Source organism: Melanotaenia boesemani, chromosome 18 (genome assembly GCF_017639745.1).
Source record: "Melanotaenia boesemani isolate fMelBoe1 chromosome 18, fMelBoe1.pri, whole genome shotgun sequence".
Taxonomy (NCBI): Eukaryota; Metazoa; Chordata; class Actinopteri; order Atheriniformes; family Melanotaeniidae; genus Melanotaenia; species Melanotaenia boesemani.
This window is the reverse complement of record NC_055699.1, coordinates 6,631,822-6,652,835: the sequence shown is the minus strand read 5'-3', so window position 1 is coordinate 6,652,835 and position 21,014 is coordinate 6,631,822. Positions and strand designations below refer to the sequence as shown.

Genomic DNA, 21,014 nt, shown 5'->3' with positions numbered 1-21,014 from the left:
TTTTATATAGAATTAAATAAGTGGCTCCACTTTGTTATTGGTAATATTGTAGATATTTGTGCTGCATAAAAGTACACTCTCAAAAATATATGAAGAATTTAATAAAGCATTGACATGTAATAGCTTGGAATTAGTAGAAAAATACGTTTGTGAATAAGGGAAATTTTACAGCAACAATGTGCATGAAACTGGCCTTCACTCTGAAACTTGACTAAATTTTAGTATTTGCTCTTTTGCCTGGGCTCCATCTGTACTTTTTTTTAAACATCTAATTAAATCCCTACATAGCCAGAAAAATGTGCTGCAGACCTCAGTCAGGGTCAAGTGATATGCTTTGTGTTGCAGAGAAGAAAAAGCAGCACGTATGGCAGCTTTGAAGCTCCGAGCTGCGTGTTTATAAGTTTTACATTGTGTCTGCATCGATAAAAGCCTCACTGCTGCTCTCACAGTTGAGTCAGGGAGGCTTATGGATAACTAAAGTAGAAGTTGAATTATGAAAGCTGCCCCACAGGCTGTAAAACTGAAGTTAAAATTATAAAGATGGAAACTTTCAGTTTGTTAATCACAAATCTTGAGTACTCTAGTTTTTGAAATTCACTTTTTTGAAAATACACTTTTTTTTGTTGCTTTACTTGGTTGCTTTATTGCACTATGTGGACACCTGACAGCCTCTATTTTGTTTTTTTTTTCTTTTGGGGGGGCAGGCTGAATGGAGGTCTTGCACCGACAGAGGTTGAAAACTAAGTTTTTGTTGAAGGTGTTGAATGCGGTTGCTGTCCGATCTTTGAAAAGATACATGATAGTGTTGAAAATGACAGACTAGTGAGTATAAAATTTACCCAAATACCTGTTTGCATAGTAGAGTTAAGTTTCTATGGTGACCTCAAGAGCTAAAAGCAATGCATCTGGAGAAAAATACATGCAAATGGAATAAGCACAAGCTAATAAAAAACAAAAACAAAAGAAAAACATCTCTACTGATGTGACAACACAGGTACAGCATTAGGAAAAATACCTGACATCTTTTTCTTAATAAATTGCATTTACTGAATAATACATCCTGATTTGTACTGAAAATAAGGATATTTTTAGAGAATAGTTCAGTGATGTTTACCTAAATCCAGAAACACCAGACAAGCAAGATGAAACAAAATAAACCAAACAACTGAAACATTCAGAGTAGATGAGAATTGAGGATGCAGGGTAAAAACTGTAGCGGCCGAAGCATTGAGAAGAGAGCACTATGAAGCATGTTCATCCAAGGACTGGAGAGTGAAGCGAAGGGCAAACATGCAGGAAAAAAGGTGAACAAAGTGTGACAAGGGTACACACAAGACCATAATTACAGATAGAATAAATAGACACAGATGTTTACAGTGAAGCAAGTCCAAAAGTAAAAATGCATGAGGACAAAAAAATAAATAAATAATAATAAAAAAAATGGAAACGAGATACACAAAGAAAATAAATTTTGTAATTAAGAGTATATTGATTCCAGCTAAAAACCAAATGCCATCTCAGTGTGTAAATACACACTTTTCTTTTGCCCAGATTTAGGCTTCAACTGGACTTCTCCAGAAACATTTTTAAAATGGAAGTTTTTTAAATAAATTAATTGATAAAAAAAAAAAAAAAAAATTCATCCATATCAGCTTTGTTTTCCAAAACATCTTTGTCAAGACAAAAAATACATACAGATGCCGAGGTTCTCATCATAATGTCATTAGATGACCAGAAGGCTGCTGTTTTTGTTGGCTTGTTCTGTTATTTTTAGCATACACACTGGAACACGGGAAAAACTGTTTGAGTTTTGTGCTACAGGTTGGGTTTCCATTTACTAAAAACAGCAAATGAAAATCAGATACATTTACACTGGCGGGTTTGAAGGGAATGAGGGGGAAAATAACAACTGCAAGAGGAAAATTTCACATTTAGGAATTACTTTAATCTTTGGAAATATCTGGGATACCATATCCGGGCAAACATTGGTCATTCACATGAATTTATCGTTTACCACCTCAAATGGTTTACCACTTCAACATCTTTGGAAGTAAGCAGAAGTTTCTGAGGTTTTAACAATTTCCTTTAACTTGTTCTTATTCTTTACTTGTTCTTATTTGAGAATCCTCAACAACATGAGGAATGCAGCATTTTCCTGGTGGGTTGACATGTGTTTTGAGCCAACACAGTTTATTTATTGGTCCATAAAACTCAGGAAATCAGCGGCCCAACTTAACAGTGGGCTGGCCCGCTTAAAATTTTAAACACCACCCCCTCTGGTGTGGTCCCTGTGCCTGAGTAATTCCTTTGTCTAAATAGTCAGCACAGAACTTTCTTTCCTGACCACTGGCCCATGAAGCACGTTGATTTACTGCCCATTGGTTCTTTACTCACACTAGGCTGAACCAATTAGAAGCTAGCCCTCTTGGTTCTGTACCGGAGGATTCAGCTTCCTGTCAGAACCGAGGAGAGGAAATAAAGAGGAGGCCTGCACTTTTCTTTTTTTTTATAGTTTGACAAAAAAACAAAAAAAAACTGCCAAATGTCCAAAAATGATTGACACATGCCACAGCAGAGCCTTCATCAGCTGCCATGGATGATGATGATGGTAGAAGCCATGGTAAGCTGCACTGCTCTCACATCACTGAGGTTCTGTTCTGAGTAAAGAAACCCTTTAAAACCAGTAAGTCTGATCTTTGCGAGCCAGTTAGCGGTGAACAGCCTAGCTTTATACAAAGTTATGATGAAGTGATAACATGTCAATAAAACAGCGGTTTTACTATCATGTTAGCTTGTAATTTTACAAGTATGAAATTAGTTGAGGATGTCAGTGTTTCCACCAGGAGGGTAGCTGCTTAACTGGTTGTATTCACTGGTTAACTGGTTCTTTTCACAGGTTAAAACAGCTGATTCTAAATTTAGTTTTTTATGTCTTCCTGAACTAAATCCCCTTATTGAAAGTGAGTCTTCATTAATAAACATTAGCAGTGAGTCAGCAGCTTTCTGATTTTTCTCATTTGTTATTGTTTTTAGGCTGATAGTCGGATACTGTTTGGTGTTTATTGACAACATAAAGAAATAAAACTTTTTTAAAGATTGTTTATGTGTTTAGCCTACACTTTTCTCCATATGTTATACTGATGCAGCTGTTTGTCTCTTTACCAGTGAATCCAGTTATTCTGGACCTGACTGAATCATTATTAAACAAACAAACAAACAAACAAACAAAAAAAAATCTCCATTCAGTCTTTTGTTGAAAGTTGAGATACCATCTCCAGAGGAGAAGAGAAAAGCAGGCACCAGACACAGAGACCCTGTTTCATCTGGTCCATCATTTCTCATGTGTGTTCTATTTTCTTTCTCCCTCAAACACAAAGTAGGATGAATGCTGCTCTAATTTTCATCACTGTGCTCGATTATAGATTCATATTTTATTAACAAATTACATTTTTGGAAGTATTTAACATGTCTCCTCTAACTGATTCCTGCTAACACACTGCATGGTTTTAGTGTTTGTAAGGAGTTACATTGCATATATTTACAATTAAGGGAGCACAAAGATTTCTGTTGTGCTTGACTGTTAATGGGCTGGTCTAGACCAAAATGCCACGGCTGATGTTTTGTCCCAGTCTGCCCCGCATATGTGTAAGTTTTCTAGGGGATTTATTCTTTTCAGTGGCACTTTCATTCAAAAAAAGTTTAGTAGGTTTGAAATAAATGACTGCAGATAAGATTATATATCACTGTGAGGGATTGCATATATTCTAGCTCTTTAAAAGGCACACATGAATGCGACACAACTGCCTCCAGGAATGACAGAATAGTACATAAATAATTGAAAATTAACCAAGCATGGCTTGGTCAAAGCTAATGCTATGTAGGCTATACTTCATTTGCTCCAAACTTTTCTCCCACCAGTCACTCACCAGACTACAAGGCGCCGCCTGTCCTCATTATCTACAAGAAAAGTCACACTTTGAGCTTAGCACATATTTTTTGTCGAGTGCCAGGAGTTTTAGATGCTGCAAGTTGCAACAAAAGAGTGGCAAGTCTCAGACAATTGCTCGGAAGTCTCATAGCAACAATGGGAGCCATACTGAGCCACTCACACTCACAGCTGGTTGGTTTACACAAAGGCATAAAAGGTGGACTGCTAAAATCAGAATACAGCACTTACAGCGTGGAATAGTGTTGAAAGGTTGGGAAATAACAGTGGCTGTCAGCCAAGTGTTTGTAAATTGACTGTCAGGCTATCTAGCATCATTCATGCGTATTAGAATTTCTTACTGAGCTCAAAAAATAGTAACAGGGCCTGTAGTTTTAAGTTTTTAGTTTCCACATGTTATGCATAAAAACTCTGTTTGCTGTGGTTACAAAACGGGAGGTTTCTAGCTTGTGTGCAGCCATACCAGTCTTGGCATCCACCGAGAAGTAAGGCTGGCCCTCCAGGATGCTGTAGACCACACGAGCACTGTTTCCATACGTGGGATCGTCAGCATCTGTCGCAGTCAGCTGGATCACAGATGTTCCTGGGTAAACACGGAGGCAAAGGTTAGAATGAGAAGGTGTCAGTTGTTGAACATAAGCATAAATTTGGGTGGAGTTTTTCCATGTGTGGCCAAGAATTATTAATAGACCTTTTCAGTTTAAAAGTAGCTTTATGAATGGAGAAGACAGGCACAAGGCTGTAGAACAAGACATGCAGCTTTGGTGCATTTTCTTAACATGTATAAGAAAGACTTTACATTGATTACTACTTCTCTTTCTGCTTACCTATTTTGGACATTTCTGGTACAGTTGCCTGGTAGGGACCATCTAGAAACTTTGGCTCATTGTCATTGATGTCCTGGATCTTGACGATGAACTCAGACTCAGGCTCCAGAGGCCTGTCCGTCAGGCGGTTGCGGGCTTGAGCGCGGAGGATGTACTGCGCCTTCACCTCCCGGTCCAGCCGCTGAATAGCGTGGATGTCCCCAGTGCTGTCATCAATGGTGAATGTAGTGCCTGCACCCTCGCCTGTCAGGATGTACTTTATGGAGCCGTCTCCTTTATCCATGTCTGAGTGAAGCTAAATGGTTCACAGAAGTGTTAAAATCCAGCTGTTAAGGGATTTTGGAAGTACTTGACACACATGGTCAAATCTGTAATGAATTTGCTTTTGCCTATATTCAGAAGCTGTATGAGAATATCTTAAAACCTGCAAATATGACAGCAACCATAAGCCAAAAATGTTGGACAGTGACAAGTTTTTGAGGAAGTTTAATTAGGTCATATCTCCCAGTTTTAGAACAATGCAGCTGTGCTGTAGTCCCAAACATCCAAACAAGACAACCAAATGAGTTTTCTGTCCAAATCAGCCACATGATCTCTATCCAAGTGAGAGGGGACACTCTAGAGATGAGCATGAGCTGATTTTAACAGGAAACAATCATCAGTTATTTGTAAAAGTCTGGGTTGCACAGTGATATCTGCCATCATCTGTATCAGCTGAAAAGAGCATTTATATGAAATCAGCATTGTGTTAAATTTACACTCATTTGCAGATAAGTTTAAATTTAAATTGGTTGTAGAAGTAGAAGCATCTTTTTTATTTAACCCAGTTATTATGTAAATCTGGAAAACACTATTTTAAGTCTACAGAGGCCAGTATGCCATCCATGACATCCTTAAAAAATATGTATTCTGGGAGTGTATCAAAATTAGTTGGAAACCTATTGGCATATCAAATATCAGAAATGAAGCCTTAATCAATAAACTGCTGCACCAATTATCTGTTTTTTTATATTTAAAGAAAACCATAGGTTTCTCAAGACTAGTACACAATACTGTGGGAGAGTTGGTAAGAATAAGTTTTCATCTTTCATGAAATTCACAGGAAAGGTGAATTTCACGTGAGCTCTGTATGATAGTTAGATGAATTAGCTAACAGTGTTAGCTAAAGGGCCATTTAAATTGTTCAGTAAAGCATATTTTATTGAGAAAAGTGGGCTACACAATTAAACCTGTTAGAAAAGCTGGTAGACAACAACTGCTGCCCTTTCAAGAAATTTACTTCAAATTTCAGGGAGTGCACCCACATAAATGCACATATTTACACTGCAAGACTTACAAAGTACATCAGTAATGTAGATCATGGAGCATATGTGACTTTGTATTATTCTATCCAATCATACAGCTGACAGTCTGCCCCAAAACCCCAGTCAAACATAACTCATTTACATTTAATTCCAAGTTAGCTTAATAAATAGCTGTAGCTGTTTTAATACTTTCTGTTAGGAAACATTTATATTAAATAAAAGTATAGTTAAATTGCACATACAGTATGTGGCAAAACTCCAAATATTCCTTCTTAATTTGACCTGACTGTAAATTAGTTGTAGAACCCAGGGGTGATGTGTGGTCATGTGCATAACTTAACACTGTACAGCATAGCAAGTGTACATGTAATCACAGCTTTTAGCCTGTTTGTTTGTTGCTTTGGACCAAGTAGTGCAATCATAAGTCTTTTGTGGCCTGTAAGAGCAAACGCCAGCTTGTTGATGTGCAATCAGCCTTTACTTTGTACAAAGAGGTATGATGAGCATTCACTGTCATCACATTGGCATGGTGGAATTAAATGCTCCCATTGGTGCCTGTCTTGTACATAAAAGCTCAGCACTGTATCTGGAAACACACACTTTCAAGATATTTCATCCTCTGTGAGCTCTGGGTGAAATGACCAAGGCAAAGCTGTTGAGCTGCTTAAAGTCTGTAGCTATATAACTCGTTGTTATGTCAGTGACTTTTTTTCAACTGGTCTCCTTACAATACTTATCACTCAAGAGCCCCTTTTCTTTTTCAGACAACATACATACCTGCACCTCATTCCTGCAATACCCAGGTCACCCTCAGATGGATTTTTTTTTTCAGCAAACATGCCCATGTGGGCCTCATGCTCATGTCTCACAATGATATTTCTCTGGCCGCAGATTTTCCTTTGTCTGATTCACATCCTCCTGCGCTAATCCCTCCCTTTCCTCTGTGGCCTTTGAAAAAAAGGGGAGTTTGACACCCAGGCTATCAATTACCTGATCCATCTCCAGCCGAAAGCCCAAACGTCCAACATGCCAATGGCTCTGAATACCAGACCCATCAACAGACGAAAGGGAAAGCCGGTTGAGCTAAAGGGAAAACACTAAAGAGAAAGGCTGTAGCACATTTCTCTTTTGCTTTGTTATACTCTATAGTGCCTTTCTGCCTTGAGTGACTCTCTGGGTAGTAGCCTAACCTGTCAGAATCACTTATTCCATTCAGCTTGGAAAATTAGGTTGGAAAGAATCCATAAAGGGATGCTTAATTGGAAAGAAGAGATAAGATGGGAATGAATATTCTACAGCAACTGTGAGGAGTTTTCATAGCACATAAGCCCTCTCAGGACCTCTCTTTCAGATCAGAACATGTTGCTTTTAGGAATACTGCATTTTTGTCAGTATTCCCGAGTGGAGGCAGTTAAATTATTTTGGAACTCTAATTAAGTAGGTTTACATCATTCCCAAAAGGGAAATTTGAGAGGATAAGCTGTTAGAACTGCACTGTTTTAGAAACTAATGAGAAATACTGAGGCAGTGGAACTTTAGAAATCAAGTATTTCTATCAAATCAGATTTTACAGGTACATTTTTTTAGGTGGACATTTAAAAGGCTACCCCTTCTCCATGAATTTGAGAATGGATGTTTGACATTTCAAACAACTGTCATGGTATATGGGTTTAATCATGTTCTTTGTTCCCATGTGTATTCACATTCAACGTCCTTGTTTCCTACCTGGTTTCTGTCACACACCTGTGTTAGTTATTACTTTCCTCAGTATTTTGAATCTTTGGCTTTGTTATATTATTATATTTAATGCTATATGTTTCATTATAGCAATTTTTGTATTTATATAAACAGGATATTTTGTCACTATTTATTTTCTTTTTCTATTAAAATAGAGAAATTTTGCCAATTAACATTAATGATATCGACTATTAACTATTAACTGAGCCAAGGCTAACATTATGCTACCGGTGCTAAGCTAATGGTAGTTACCTCAAGCTGCTAAGCTAATTTTATGTTAGCTAGTAATGTGGTTTTTGCACAGTGACAACCTGTTGCCAAAAAATAACAAAGCAAGTTCATAATGGTAAGACTAATTTATGGTTGAATAAGGGTTGTTGGTTATTATTATTAGCTAGCATTAGCTGTAAATGAGTTGCTTCTCTAATTATAACATACAAAACTGATTAGGACATGGCATTAAAGGTACAGTAAGTTGCTCTGTTTTTCTTTTGTTGGTCTCCATATGCATAGACATCTGAGTGGACGCCACTTTGGTCCCCGCTTCGTATGTGAACGACGCCACAGTATTAGTGCTGGCAAGTTATGAATTTTCAACATGACTGAATGAAGGAAAGGGGCCTGGATTTTCAATAGTTGGGGGTTGAAGAAACTGTAACACTCTTTAAATATGATCACCAGGAATTAGTGTTAATAGTAAGAATGAACAAGTATTTTAACTTTTTTTTTTTTTTTTACTTATGTCTGAATTGGAACTAAAGATTATCTCATTTAATCAAACAAAATCGGCTAGGAAAACAACCTTATATGACTAACAAGTGCCAGAAAAAAAAGTAACTGCTCTAATAACAATCATTTTGTAACTTTGGAGGTCACTGTCCACATGGCAAAATAAAAAAAACAAACAACAAAAAAACAACACACATTTTCTGCTGTCAAACATGCAATATTTGGTTTTAGTTTGTATAATTTGCATGTTTTTCTGCTGATGATGAATGGAAATACATCTATTGATTATGTGTTCAGTTGACTATGGCAACAAAGTGATCAAAGTACTCCTTTGTTATTATTTCTTGTCTTCTCTCTTCACAGCATGTCAGTGGTGTTGCAGATGTGCCATCCACCTCTGTGGAGCAGAGACTGAAGATTTGGCTGAAGTCAGTTACATTAACCGCTGCTGCCTGGCTCTGTTTAAAGTGGACATAAGACAGGCTGCCTTAGTATGAACTAAGTTCATCTAGAGATTAAATGAAATTTCTTTTTTTCAATTCTCTGAAGCTGGCCTTTGCCCATCCATGCTTTTGCACGGATCCATTCATCTGTAGCAAAGTCGCAGATGACCTTCCGGCTGTTGAGCTCCACTAAACACTATTTTACTTTGCAGAGTTTTCAGTGAATTTAGGAAGGAAAACCATTTTGCAACGTCCATACTAAGGTTCTTGTCACATCAGCAACATTACATGACATGGTGATAGAGAAAGAGTGAAGCTTGTTTTGCATGTCTGTACAGTCCTGTAATGTAATCAACACCGACCTTTCCAATATAAAGCGGTTCCAGTCCCGTGTACTCCTCCAGAACAAAGAACTGATTCCACACCCAGCCTCGTTTCACCCTCTGCAGCAAAGCAGAGCTTCCAATGTTTTCCTCAACTGCTGGTTTACCCAGAAGGCTGTGAGGCAGAAGGGCCAAAATACCAAGGGTCAGAAGGATCAAGGTGCTGGCAACGGCTGGAAGATTCAGTTGGACTCCCATTTTGAAGAGTAGAAAAAAGTAGTATCTGAAAAGACTTCCTGTCTTTACAGATTCCTGTCTTTCGTGCTGCAGAAGTTCTAGGGAGAGATAAAAGGAGAGGACAGATGAGTGTGATGTTTATTGTATGTCCTTTTGGACTCCATCATTTTTTGTTGTATAGGCTACTGTAGCTCTGCTGGAAATCTGTGGTTGACACATTCAGTCTATTTTCCTGCCTCCAGACTGATTCCCTACTACAGAATTTTTGTTGAATTGTAATGAAATATATGACTACCTTATCCTGGATGAATGCAAAGCTTATTTTCTCAGATACCAATGGATTTGCATTTTGAAAAAAAGGGAAAAAAAAGGGGTTTAATTACTTATATTTATTTTACCCTCTTAAAGTGGTAACACCTGTCTACCTCTACTATCATCACCAATTTAACAATTGGTTGAACCCTTCACATGAGTTTTATACACGGACCTCCCCTTTCTCATCACTTTGTGATTATACAGGGAATGTAAATTGCTATATATACTTATATGGTACCACAGAAACTACTGTTGACTTTCTTTACATTACTACTGTACTACTTTAATGCTAAGTAAAAGTATTTATGTAAGTACTTCTGTGAACTTGGGCAAAGTATTTGGTTAAGGTTAGAAAGAAAAATCATGATTTTATAGCAAAATAATTAACTGATATTTTCCTTGTTGCCATGATGCCAAGTGCCACAACTGTTACTTTACCAGTTCAGAAAGCCCACTTTGGTGTTTTGGGGTATTCTGTGCTGGATCCTAACCAGGCTAGTGATGAGATGGGAATGAATAGAGAATGGGTTGGATATAAGGGGGCGGACAACTGAGGAAAAAGGTCATCTTTGCCACAGTAGCTCCCTTCACACAGAGATTTCACATAAACCCTGCAGAGGCAATGGCAAGTAATTCATTCAGCAGATGGACTTATAATATGCCATGACAGAGAAGAAAGATTTAAAACAAAACATAACAAAAAAACAACCCTAAAGTAAATATTGCCACCTGCTACATCAAAAACCTTGTCACTGTTAGTTTTAAGTTTTGATGCAGTAAAATAAATTTGCATACATTAGATGTTAAATTAAAATATTAAACTTTGAAAGCAGAGGAAAGAAGCATAGCTCTCTCCAGTGTTTTGCAAGTTTGGCTTACATATAATCTGAAAATACTTCTATTGTTTTAAGTTGATTAAATGTAAACTCTACAGATGAAAATTCACCAATTTTCCATAAATATTTATAAGACACATATATCATGTTTTAAGAGCCCAAAAGAGAAAAAAGAGCTGATGAAGATGCTCCTCCCCCTCCAGTTTGGGACAACATGTCACATCGGTCAAAAAAAAAAAAGAAGTGTAACTACATCTTCCCGTTCTTGCTTCTCGTCCTGTCATGAGGAGAGGTGATCTTCTTCACACCTCCTGTAATTGGCCCGAGGGTGTGATGTTCTGAGATTCTAGTGTTTCTGTCAACACTCCTGTTCAGCTTTACTTACACCATGTTCTACAAGCTCCCTTCAGTGCTGCTTGTCACTCATTAGAAATATGCTGTGTCTTATTTTTCCCTCCGTATCACAGATTCCGAAGGTCTGCATGGCACTTCTGGGAATTTCATGCCTTTAAACATGATCTCCTTTGGCATTACTCTTTTTAATGTGAAAGTTTTCTTTAGGATCAGTAAGGGCAATTAAGTGAATTTTTTCAAAGTATTGATTTGAGCTGATCAATATGTTTTCACATGCAGTGCACAGCATATGCTACTTCTTTCCATCTGCATCTTGTCTTTATGTATTAGAAGGGTGGCTCTTTTTGCATCAATGAGATGGAGGGGAGGGGTGTGTGTGTGTGTGTGTGTGTGTGTGGGGGGGGGGGGTATATGTGAACAGGAAGCAGAAAGAAAGGAGTGAAAGCAAAAGGAAAAAGCTGTAAGCAAGGGGAGAAAGAAAGTTTGGCTGCAGAAAAAAAAAAAAAACAATCCATTGGCAGAAAGACAGATTGTTTGACTCATGGATTGACTTCATTATGTTTTGAAAGAGAGAGCATTGTGCTCTGAATCACCAAACTCAGTTAATCATTGTTGAAGAGGCACAAAAAGCCGGGAAGGCTGGGAGGCGTGGCTGCATTGTCAGTGGGAGGCTGGCCCCAAGTGTGTGTGTGCATGATTGTGTGGTTTGTTAAGAAAACTTTGTGAGGGCCGCTTAGCAGGACGGCTGACACTTGACCTGGTAGCTCTCCTCTTTTCAGTTCATTCAAGGCGCCTGTTTTCCATTATGAAGTAAAATTAGCTCCCTGTTCTGTGCTCACAAACCCTCAGCCTCCCCTCTCAGCTCCTCCCCTCTAAGGTCACAACCTGCACCCGAGCCATTTTGCTCTATTTTGTTGTGCCTAATGAGGTGGCATGCTAAGTAATTGTGCTTGCAAAACATTTCACACATCTTTCTTCTGTTAATCTTATGGCAGTCCACTTGGTTAAGGAAACAGCTGCTGGTGTCTGCCACACAGGCTGCCACACCAGAGGACAGAAGGGACGGGCAGATGAAGAGACAAGGAGCAAAAGCATAGGGTGGAGGAGCAATCATATGAAAAAGCTTTGCCAAACTTAAGGTAAAGAGGTATTTTCCCACCGGGCTGAAACATTCCTCTCAGCTGAAAATTATGCCTTTGTCTTCAGAAGAAAAACAACACAATTTCAAGTTGTTATCCAGAAGCAATAAAAGAAAAAGGGAAGTCAAAATCGTAAAGAAGGCACAGAAATATCCAATTTGTCCATCTTGTGTTTTGAAATACGAGAAACCCCTGATGGGAGAGGTGTTTGTTAAAGGGGAAATTGACTGACAGTAGAAGATACTGTGATTGTCAGGGGGAGCAGCTGGCATGACAAACTGATGGGCCATATTGTTGTATCATCATACTCCAAGTCCACCTGCTGCTCCATTAGCTGCGATCTGACAACAGCAGGCTATATCAAACTGGTCCTACATGAGGGAAACGTGGTAAGCTTTTTCCTTCAAATGGAGAAAAACAAACTGCAAGCAACTGCTGCAGTATGACTGATTGACAGGATCTGACCAACTCCACCTGTTCAGATTAAAGAGTAACTATGGCTCTGTGATGCTCAAAACCCCGCTCGGGGTAGCTGGGTATCTTTCTTACACATACTGTGCACTAATACAGCTGATTTCCTGCTTCTCTGTTTGTATTTTCTTTTCCTTCCAAAACAAGTCTGAACTTGTGTCTGAAAAGTGGCCAATTCAGACTACTTTTAATGAAATCCTGAATGTATAATAGTAGTGTTTTTTTTCAACAAAACCATCCAAATATTTTTTTTTTTACTATTTGATGATCTCCTGGGGAGAAAGTTTGAAGCAAGAGATGATCATAAGCCTTTTCTGACACAGTCTACAGCCTCCTTACAAACAGCTCATAGGAGCCACTGCCATTGATGGATCAGAGTAGGTCTGATCTAACCTAACAGGATTAAATGTATGCATGCCATGAGACAGTATGAAGAGTGTAATTTATGAAAGACTTGAATCTGAATCTTGGCCCTAAATCTGTAGTGGAAAGTTTTTGGCAGTATTTTAGAGATGCTCTCTGTCCACAACTGCTGGTTGTATTAATATAAACATAATCAAATGTTTAATAAAAGTTTTAGTTGAGTTTTAATGACAAAAAATGCGACAGGTTCCTTGCATCTAATTAAAAGTAACTCAAAAAGTAACTTAGTGCATACCATCATTCACTTAAATAATTCAAATTTATGAATTTTTACACTTGTGGTGATTTTGCAGTAAGATATATTTAAAGTCGAGATTGTTCTTTGAACATGAACAAGCACATCATGAATTGTAATAACCATTTTTGTATTACTACATTTTACAGAAAAAAAGAACACGATGGATAAAGGAAATAAAAGTTACTCTGAGATGACCTGTGTCCACTTAACTTCCATTCACCAAGTGAGGTTACCAAGGGTCAGCTCAATGTGTGGCACATTAGTATGGTTTGCCCAGTGTAAGATCAATGTGCAGCATTATTAAGTGTTAATTTCACACTAGCCATGTCTATACTCAAGTCACCTCAGCTTTTAAAACAGGCCTCCCAGGCTGTGGAAAGGATTCTTAAAAACTGGGTGGATCCATGAAACTGGTTCCACCCACCCTAGCAGGGCGAAACGTCACGGCCAATTTGTTAACCACAATTGATTTTGCATGGTGGAAAGTGATGGCTGAGGGGAGGCTACGTATCTCCAACCAAGGCGATCGATGCACTTTTTAGATGCAGGAGTTCCAGCATAAGAAACCGTCTCTCAATAAGCAGAGTACAATAGGCTGAGCAGTTGCAGATGCACATTGTAGAAGTTTTCTGAATAGAATTTTACTTCTAATTTCTGTGCGTGATGAGCCTCATGCATTATCTATACTTTTTCTTTCTGAAAGCTAATGTCTATTTATTTTTTTATACTTAATTAAATTGAAGCTCTACTGCTTTTAACTTTTAATAAGCAGTCCTGTATACCAGCGTAGCCTCTGGTGTGTATCTGTGGATAAAAATGACTAGGTCTTGTGATATTATAACTAAGGGGTCTATACTATCACCACACAGCTGTTCACAACATGCCTCTTTGTGTGTTGGGCTCTGACTCTGTATTTGTCCTCATTGCTTTAACTCAGCCCCCCATCAGGACAGAGGCACTGGCATGGGGCAGACTTTGAACCTGCCTCTCTAATTGCAGGGTGCTTCTGGGGCCTCAATGCAGCTGTGCACGCTGCCACCGCTGAGCAGCGACGAGCGTCTCCCTCCCTGTGGCTCATTTACCGTAAGGTGTTTTTAATTACTCATCCCTCCCTCCTCTCTTTATCTGCCTTTGTGTGCTGGCTGAGCTTCAGAGGCTTCTCCTCCTGTTTTTCTAAAATAATTTATTCACTTTTTCGTCATTTAAACATCTGTGTCACTCTCTTCCTCACTGCACATTTAGTTCACTTATTGCTTGGTGAAAGCCATAAAAGGAGCCTTGTCATTTATGGAGAAATTAAATCACACAAACTGGCATTCATCCCAGGCACTGGTGCATGGAAATGATGTCACCCTGCATAAGCATCATCTGGAAAAGTTTGCAATCAGTGTCACAAATTACACAGCAGCGTCTTGGGGACAGATCCTTTTAGATTAATTTTCAACCTATAATCTCCTTTGAATTTTGTCTGGAAGGAAAATCCTGCCCCCTCATTGCCCATTCTCATGTGCTGAAAATGTAATTGAAGGAATCTCAACCTCAAGCACCATCACAGAAACTTGAAAGGTGTTGTTAATATGGAGGCACAAAGCTCATCTTTCAGAGTCCTTTACTGCCTCTCCCTAGCAACAGCAAGAAAATGTCTGTGCTTTGGCAAGAATGCACATGCCAATCTAGTATCTTATTTGCTGGCCTTACAAGACAGGCGATAGTTTAATGGGTTTGATAGTAGCAAAAAAAAAAAAAAATCCTCATCTTGAGAAAGTAGAGCCTTGGCTCAGATTGTAGAATGAGGTCTGAATGCCAAACCAAGGTCCGTGAAAAGCAGATAGGTATTCCACCCCTTCAGCATGGCTTTTTTGAAGTAGCGACAGCAGACGTGCTGAGAATTGGAGCCTCAGAAACTTTTTAAAGTGCCGTCAAACCCTTCCTTTTCTGCAAAAAGTCATTGTGACCTACTTTTAAGAAGCTAATATTTGTCTCTGTAAATACTTTATATTAATTAACACAAGACTCAACTGTCACTTGTTCCCACCTCATGTCTTATTCATACCTCACAGTTTTCATCTTTTAAACATTATTGACTGTATTCAAAACGTGACTGGAGAAAGTCCAAATTAAAGTCACTGCCTTACCTGTTTTCGTTTCAGCTCCACCACCCCCAGATCTTCTGTGAGAAAATTCTTGTTTTATTCTGCTATTATCTCTTTCTTATGCTTTTCCCTGCACACTTGCTAAAAGTTGTGAAAGCTTCTGCCAGCTGTGCATCAGTTTAAAGTCACTTTAAGTCCACGCTCTCCCTTACTAGCCTCTTTGTAAAGTTTCCCCTTTCTCCATCTGTATATAAATAAATATGTATCTTCTCATGCTGCCTCTGCTCTGTTTCACGGCTGTCTGCACACTCTCATCCTGGGTGTTTCCAATCTGGGGACCCAATCAGTCTAAAGGACCAATTCTCTCCTTCTTTACAATCAGTGGGACGACCTTCCCTCCTGGCTCCGGCGTAATCCAGCAATCTCCCACCTCGAGCAGTGGACAGAAAGGAGGTGGAGAAAGTAGAGGAGGAGGGGGCGGACTGACAGCAGGATAGGGGTGAAATTATAGCAAGAGGGGGGTGGGTGCAAAAATCAGGCAAGCATGGCATGGAGGAATGAGAGGACAGAGGCATGAGGTGGTAGATGGTGAGTAGCGGAGGGAAGTGCTCCTGCATGCACCACAAAGGCAAACCATTTCATCTTGGGATATTTGCAAGTGAATAAAGCAACCAGCGTCGTGGAGAAAAAGCTTGGCAAGGAGTGCAGAGATTGCCGGGGGTGCAGGATTGCTGGCCAGTGAAGTTGAAAAGGATGAGGAGTAAGGGAAAAAAATAACACCCCCCCTCACACCCATGAACCTGCCCTAATGCATTTTAATCAGCCAGTGTTGTATACGCCTGGATATGAAGAGAGATTTATGGGAATAAAAGACGAAGCTTTCACTTGCATTATATTCCGATTCTTTCCCAGTCAGGCTCAAAGCAATTAATTTTCCAAATTGGCGAAAAGAACCACAAAAATGAAGCACACACCAAGTCACACAATAAGAACAGGAAAAGATTAGTCATGGTCATGGAGATCTGGTCCTCGTTTAGTACAGAGTGAGAAAATAGCAGTGTTTCATTTAAGCAATCATGGAATTAATGCAGCAAAAAGAGTCAAGTCTCTTGCATATTTCACCTTCAGAGGAGAAGGAGGGGAGTGAAATCATATTGGAAATGTAATCGACCATGTTTAAACAGAAATGAGAATATATTATACAGAAAGTTTTCAGTGCTGCTCTTGGGCTTCTGTTTTGTGTTTTTTTCTGAATTCTTTCCATACATTTTTGCATAAAATAAAGTTCTGAAGTTTCAACCTCAAGTGTACAAAGTTTCTCCACTATTGGTAGCCTGCTGTCCTTTTTTGCCACTCAGCCCTTTAACTCTCCTTAATCTTCCTGACAGAGTAATTTGGTGTGTTGTACAGCCCTAAAAATACAGATGAAGGCTGTTGTCACCCACTGAGGCAGATGGTCAAAAGGTTGTACTTCTCCATTGGTTCAATATGTTTTTTCTTTCTCCCACTCTGTCCTTTTCAATATGTCTTCTTTCTCATTTGGCAGGTCATTCTTCTTCACAATCATCCACTCCCCCCCGTCTCCTCTCCCTGCTGCCCTGCCCGTCGTCTTTGTCCCTTTGAAGACCTGACTGGTTACCAATCTGTTAGCGAATGCTTGACTGGACCCCAGAAAAAAAAAGAAGAAGACAAAAATAGGCAGGGGCTCCCTTTTTGTTGTGGCTGGACATTGAAAGGGTGGCATTCGGGCTCATTGAACAGCACCTTCCATCACTGTGGCAGAGCAGCGGATAATAATTGGCAGAACAAATTGGACCTATAGGACTGATGGAGGGACCTCTGCCTCTTGAGTCCCTTATGATGGTGGATGTCTGGAAAACAAGTCCCTTTGGGCTCCCTTCACAAAGGCCGAAATCTGCCATTGAAATAGATTGGATACAGTTGTGTTCTGGATGTTGCTGGACTTTGGTTTTGTGGTAATACGCTGGATGTTATATGGACACGGTGCTTTCACACAGCGGATTAGGTACACCTCCTCTTAAGGCTGGGGGCAATAAGTTTATAAAGGCCATGACTTGTTCCATTACCTCAGAGTAGTTTTCACCACGACTTAAAAGCAAACTGTTGAGCGCTTTCATGAGAAAAGCAGATTACATGGTTGTTAGACCTACACAGAACTTTATTGTTTTGTTACTATTAATCAGTCTCACATTGTCATGTAATTGGTTGTTTTTTTTCAAATCCCATCAGTCTTTTGTGATTTTAGTTTTCACCTGCTCTAATGTTAGTTTCCATTATCATTGTTACAATAAGCGGGTATACACTCCAAAAGCAGAACAAGGTGACCTTATTCAAGAAAATGAAGATAATAACAGCCAAACTTCTGAAGCTTATTTGTGTTTAGAAGATGTGAATAAGAAAGGGTGAATGAATATAGTAAAAATAAAAAATAAAAACTTTATTTCTCTCCCTCGCTCTGAATAACAAAAGAGAAAAGTAGCTGATACACTCGCTTACAGTGTTTTTTGCCTGTTTCCAATCAGACTTTGATTCGAGGAAATGGAGACAACCTTTGCCTGACCTTGCAAAGATTAAAATGATGTGATTTGAAATGATATCTCAGATATTACCCAAAATTAAAATAATAGCTGAAGACGAGCCCTCTATGTTGGTCTTGTGAATGTCCACTACAGCAGTTTTTTTTTCTACCTTCCAGCTACTTTTACTTCTACTTTTGAATTACAACCAACAGCAACATAGTCTATACCACCACCTTCTGGTGTATTTCCCTCTAAGTTTGTCGATAGAAACACATCATATATATATTTCTTTATTGTAGATTTTCAAAAGATCATTTTGATTTGATTTGAAAAGATGAAAAACCAAAGAAAACAGTTTAAGGAAATGCTCTTGGTTTAAGGTGGCTGGTGACAGTGGTACAGACTAGAAACAGAAAATGACATTGACCTGTTGCATTGTACTTGGGTGACTTGACTGATCTGTTGTCCCTGCCTTTTCTGTAAAAATGAAACATGTTTTGTGAGATGTTGATGGCATTTCTCTTGTGTTGTTGGACTTTGAACTTCAGAGCAATGGAAAGTTCCAGATGGACTTGAGTTAAACACTCACTAAGCACAGTCTGAGCTCAGATTTACAATTCAGATGGCCTGCTCCGTCTAAATCTGCACAATTTGGCTAAACCAGCAAAAAGGTAACAGTGAAGTGCACCAGACCTAATGAAAACACACACTAGGAGAGTAACACCCAGCCTCTTCCCCTATCACTTATCATGTAACTGCCTTCAGATGGAATAACCTAAACAAAAATTAGCCAGTCTCATTCAGCATATCTTTTTGCCACCACAGCCACCACTAGGGGAGAGAATGAAAGAGGGTTTGGTTTCAGAAAAACAAGATGAGAGAACTCCAGACAGAGGGAGCAAAGCCTCCATGCCATCTAAGATAAGAGGAGAAGCTCTCTCCCCTTCTGCCTAAGATTAAAAATGGCATGGAGCAGAACAAGCCTGAGTACAAAGAGCTCCTCTGTGTCTTTGGGGTGCATAGTCAAGCCTTTTCATGTCTGATTTTGGCTACAGGTTGAAACAAAGGGAAATTAGACGGGGAAGTCATCCTGTCTTTGTTGATGGAAGCACACATGGGAATAAGTATTTGTATAAACAAGGCAAGTTGCTGTAACCTTTACAGTAATTGGTGGAAAGACAAATATAACATGTTTGGCCTTAATTGTGAGACATCAAAATCGGCACAGGGTCAAAAGAGTGAACCGTGAGATTAAGTGCCTGCCTGGCTTCAACTGGCTTGCTGCTTCTTGTGCTCTTGTCTCAGACAAGCAGCATCTTTCAAGATCCTATTTTCCTTGTGACCTTTTCACCATTTCCCCCCTCTCATGTCTGAGCTTTACCACCTCAGCAGGGTATTGACTTTCACTCTGTGTGTTAAACTTTGCCATCCGCGTGCGGCTGGTTGCAGAGCCTCGGCTGTGACAAGAGGCGGCATTCTGTTTAGGATAAAAGGCTCCCCAGGCTGTTTGATGCGGTATTCCAGAGGGGATAGGCAGAGACGGGCCTTGATGAGCTGACAGGAGCGGTGGAGACATGGGGCCTTGAAGCCACAGGACCACAAACCTCAGGAACAGCTTGTCTTGCTCTGATATTTGCCCCTCCCTGTTCTGTCATTCCTTATATCCCCTACTCTGCTTCATCCCTGCGACCCTGCAGTTGAATCTGAAATGAAAGACTGGAGTAACTTTTGAAGTAGAAATTAAGGATGAGTGCATACATTGTGACTGATGCAAGCAACAAACAAAGATGAACACAGAACATGAGATGTTTGAATTATGAATTACTCCTGCTGCTAAGTTATTCCCACTCAATTATTTACATGCAGCCAACACAATGAATTTAGAGAGAAGAAAGAAAAACATGTTTCTGCAAATGAAAAATAGCATTTCTGTCTAGAGCATTTTAAACTATGTAATTGGCAACTTTCAGAAATTTTCTTCCTAATTTCTTTAATTTAATTGATAGATACTGCTTGTTAAAATGGCTCAGGATTGGTAAAATTTGTACATGTCTCATATCATCAGGTTTAGCTGAGTCCTTAACCCTACTTTTCAAAATCAATAGAACAAGAACTAGGGGGGAGTATGCATGCTCCATTTGGTATGCAAGGAGGTGTATGCACAGGCAGCCACAGCTAACCAGAAACAAACACACCCAGGGTAAATGTTTCCTCTGTTGGTTTCTGTGTTTGTAGTTCCACACTGATCCAGTGATCAGAGGAAGAAATACTACAGTGGGGGTTTAAACACCACCACCACTCTCTTTGCACTTTGAAACAAACCTAGCTTATCAAAGTGGAAAAAAATATCATTAGTTCATTTGAAAGCTACATGTGTGAGAAGTTTTCTCTTTACAGCTAAACACAATAACACCTGACCGAGCAGGAGTTAACAGCAGCAGGGCACTTTGTTTGTTCCATTATAATAATCTCCTAAAACTTGTGCTGGGCTGGAGATGAAGCTGTCGCTCGGTCGCTGGTAACTACCGATGCATGAAAAAATCAATTAGGTTAGTTATGAAGTCCTCCCTCCACCTGCAGTCTAACTCCTGATATCTGTAACAGCATACTCAGTCACATTGTGTGTGTGTGTGTGTGTTTCTCTGTCACCTGGCAACTAAAAGCTTCAAAAGACCTGCTAATCTCAGAAGGGCTTGGATCCACTAAATCTGTGCTGTGCCACTGTTTCACTTTTAAAACCCCACAAACTGGTGGTCAGAGATACTTGGACTTTTGCAGTAAACCTGTTTACCAAAGAGCATGACTCTTGCATTGATGCACACTATGTGGAAACCATGATACTTTACAAGGTACTACTGGATAAAAGATAATATGTGTTTGTTGTTTGTGTGTGTTTGTGTAGTTTTTCAAACAACAGCCAGCCCTTGTGCACTGTGCACCCTCATCCCAGCATAAAACAAGAAAGCCTTCCTATCAAATATCCTATATGAGCTCTAAATAGTTGGGATTAAATAAAAAAAAGGCAGAAGTAAAGAGACTTAAAATAAGCTCTTTGGTAT

General features: G+C 39.3%; 1 protein-coding gene across 1 annotated transcript in view; it reads right to left on the bottom strand.

Moving 5' to 3' along the window:
* The window catches only part of LOC121628884 (cadherin-20-like), an 86,700-nt gene that overhangs the window by 21,429 nt on the left and 44,257 nt on the right, over positions 1-21,014 (bottom strand). Inside the window, exons 2-4 of the mRNA XM_041968265.1 lie at positions 9,349-9,644; positions 4,774-5,068; positions 4,410-4,529 (exon numbers count right to left, since the gene is read on the bottom strand). Coding sequence (XP_041824199.1) covers positions 4,410-4,529; positions 4,774-5,068; positions 9,349-9,567 — 634 coding nt within the window. The 5' untranslated portion in view covers positions 9,568-9,644. The remainder of the gene's footprint in view (positions 1-4,409; positions 4,530-4,773; positions 5,069-9,348; positions 9,645-21,014) is intronic.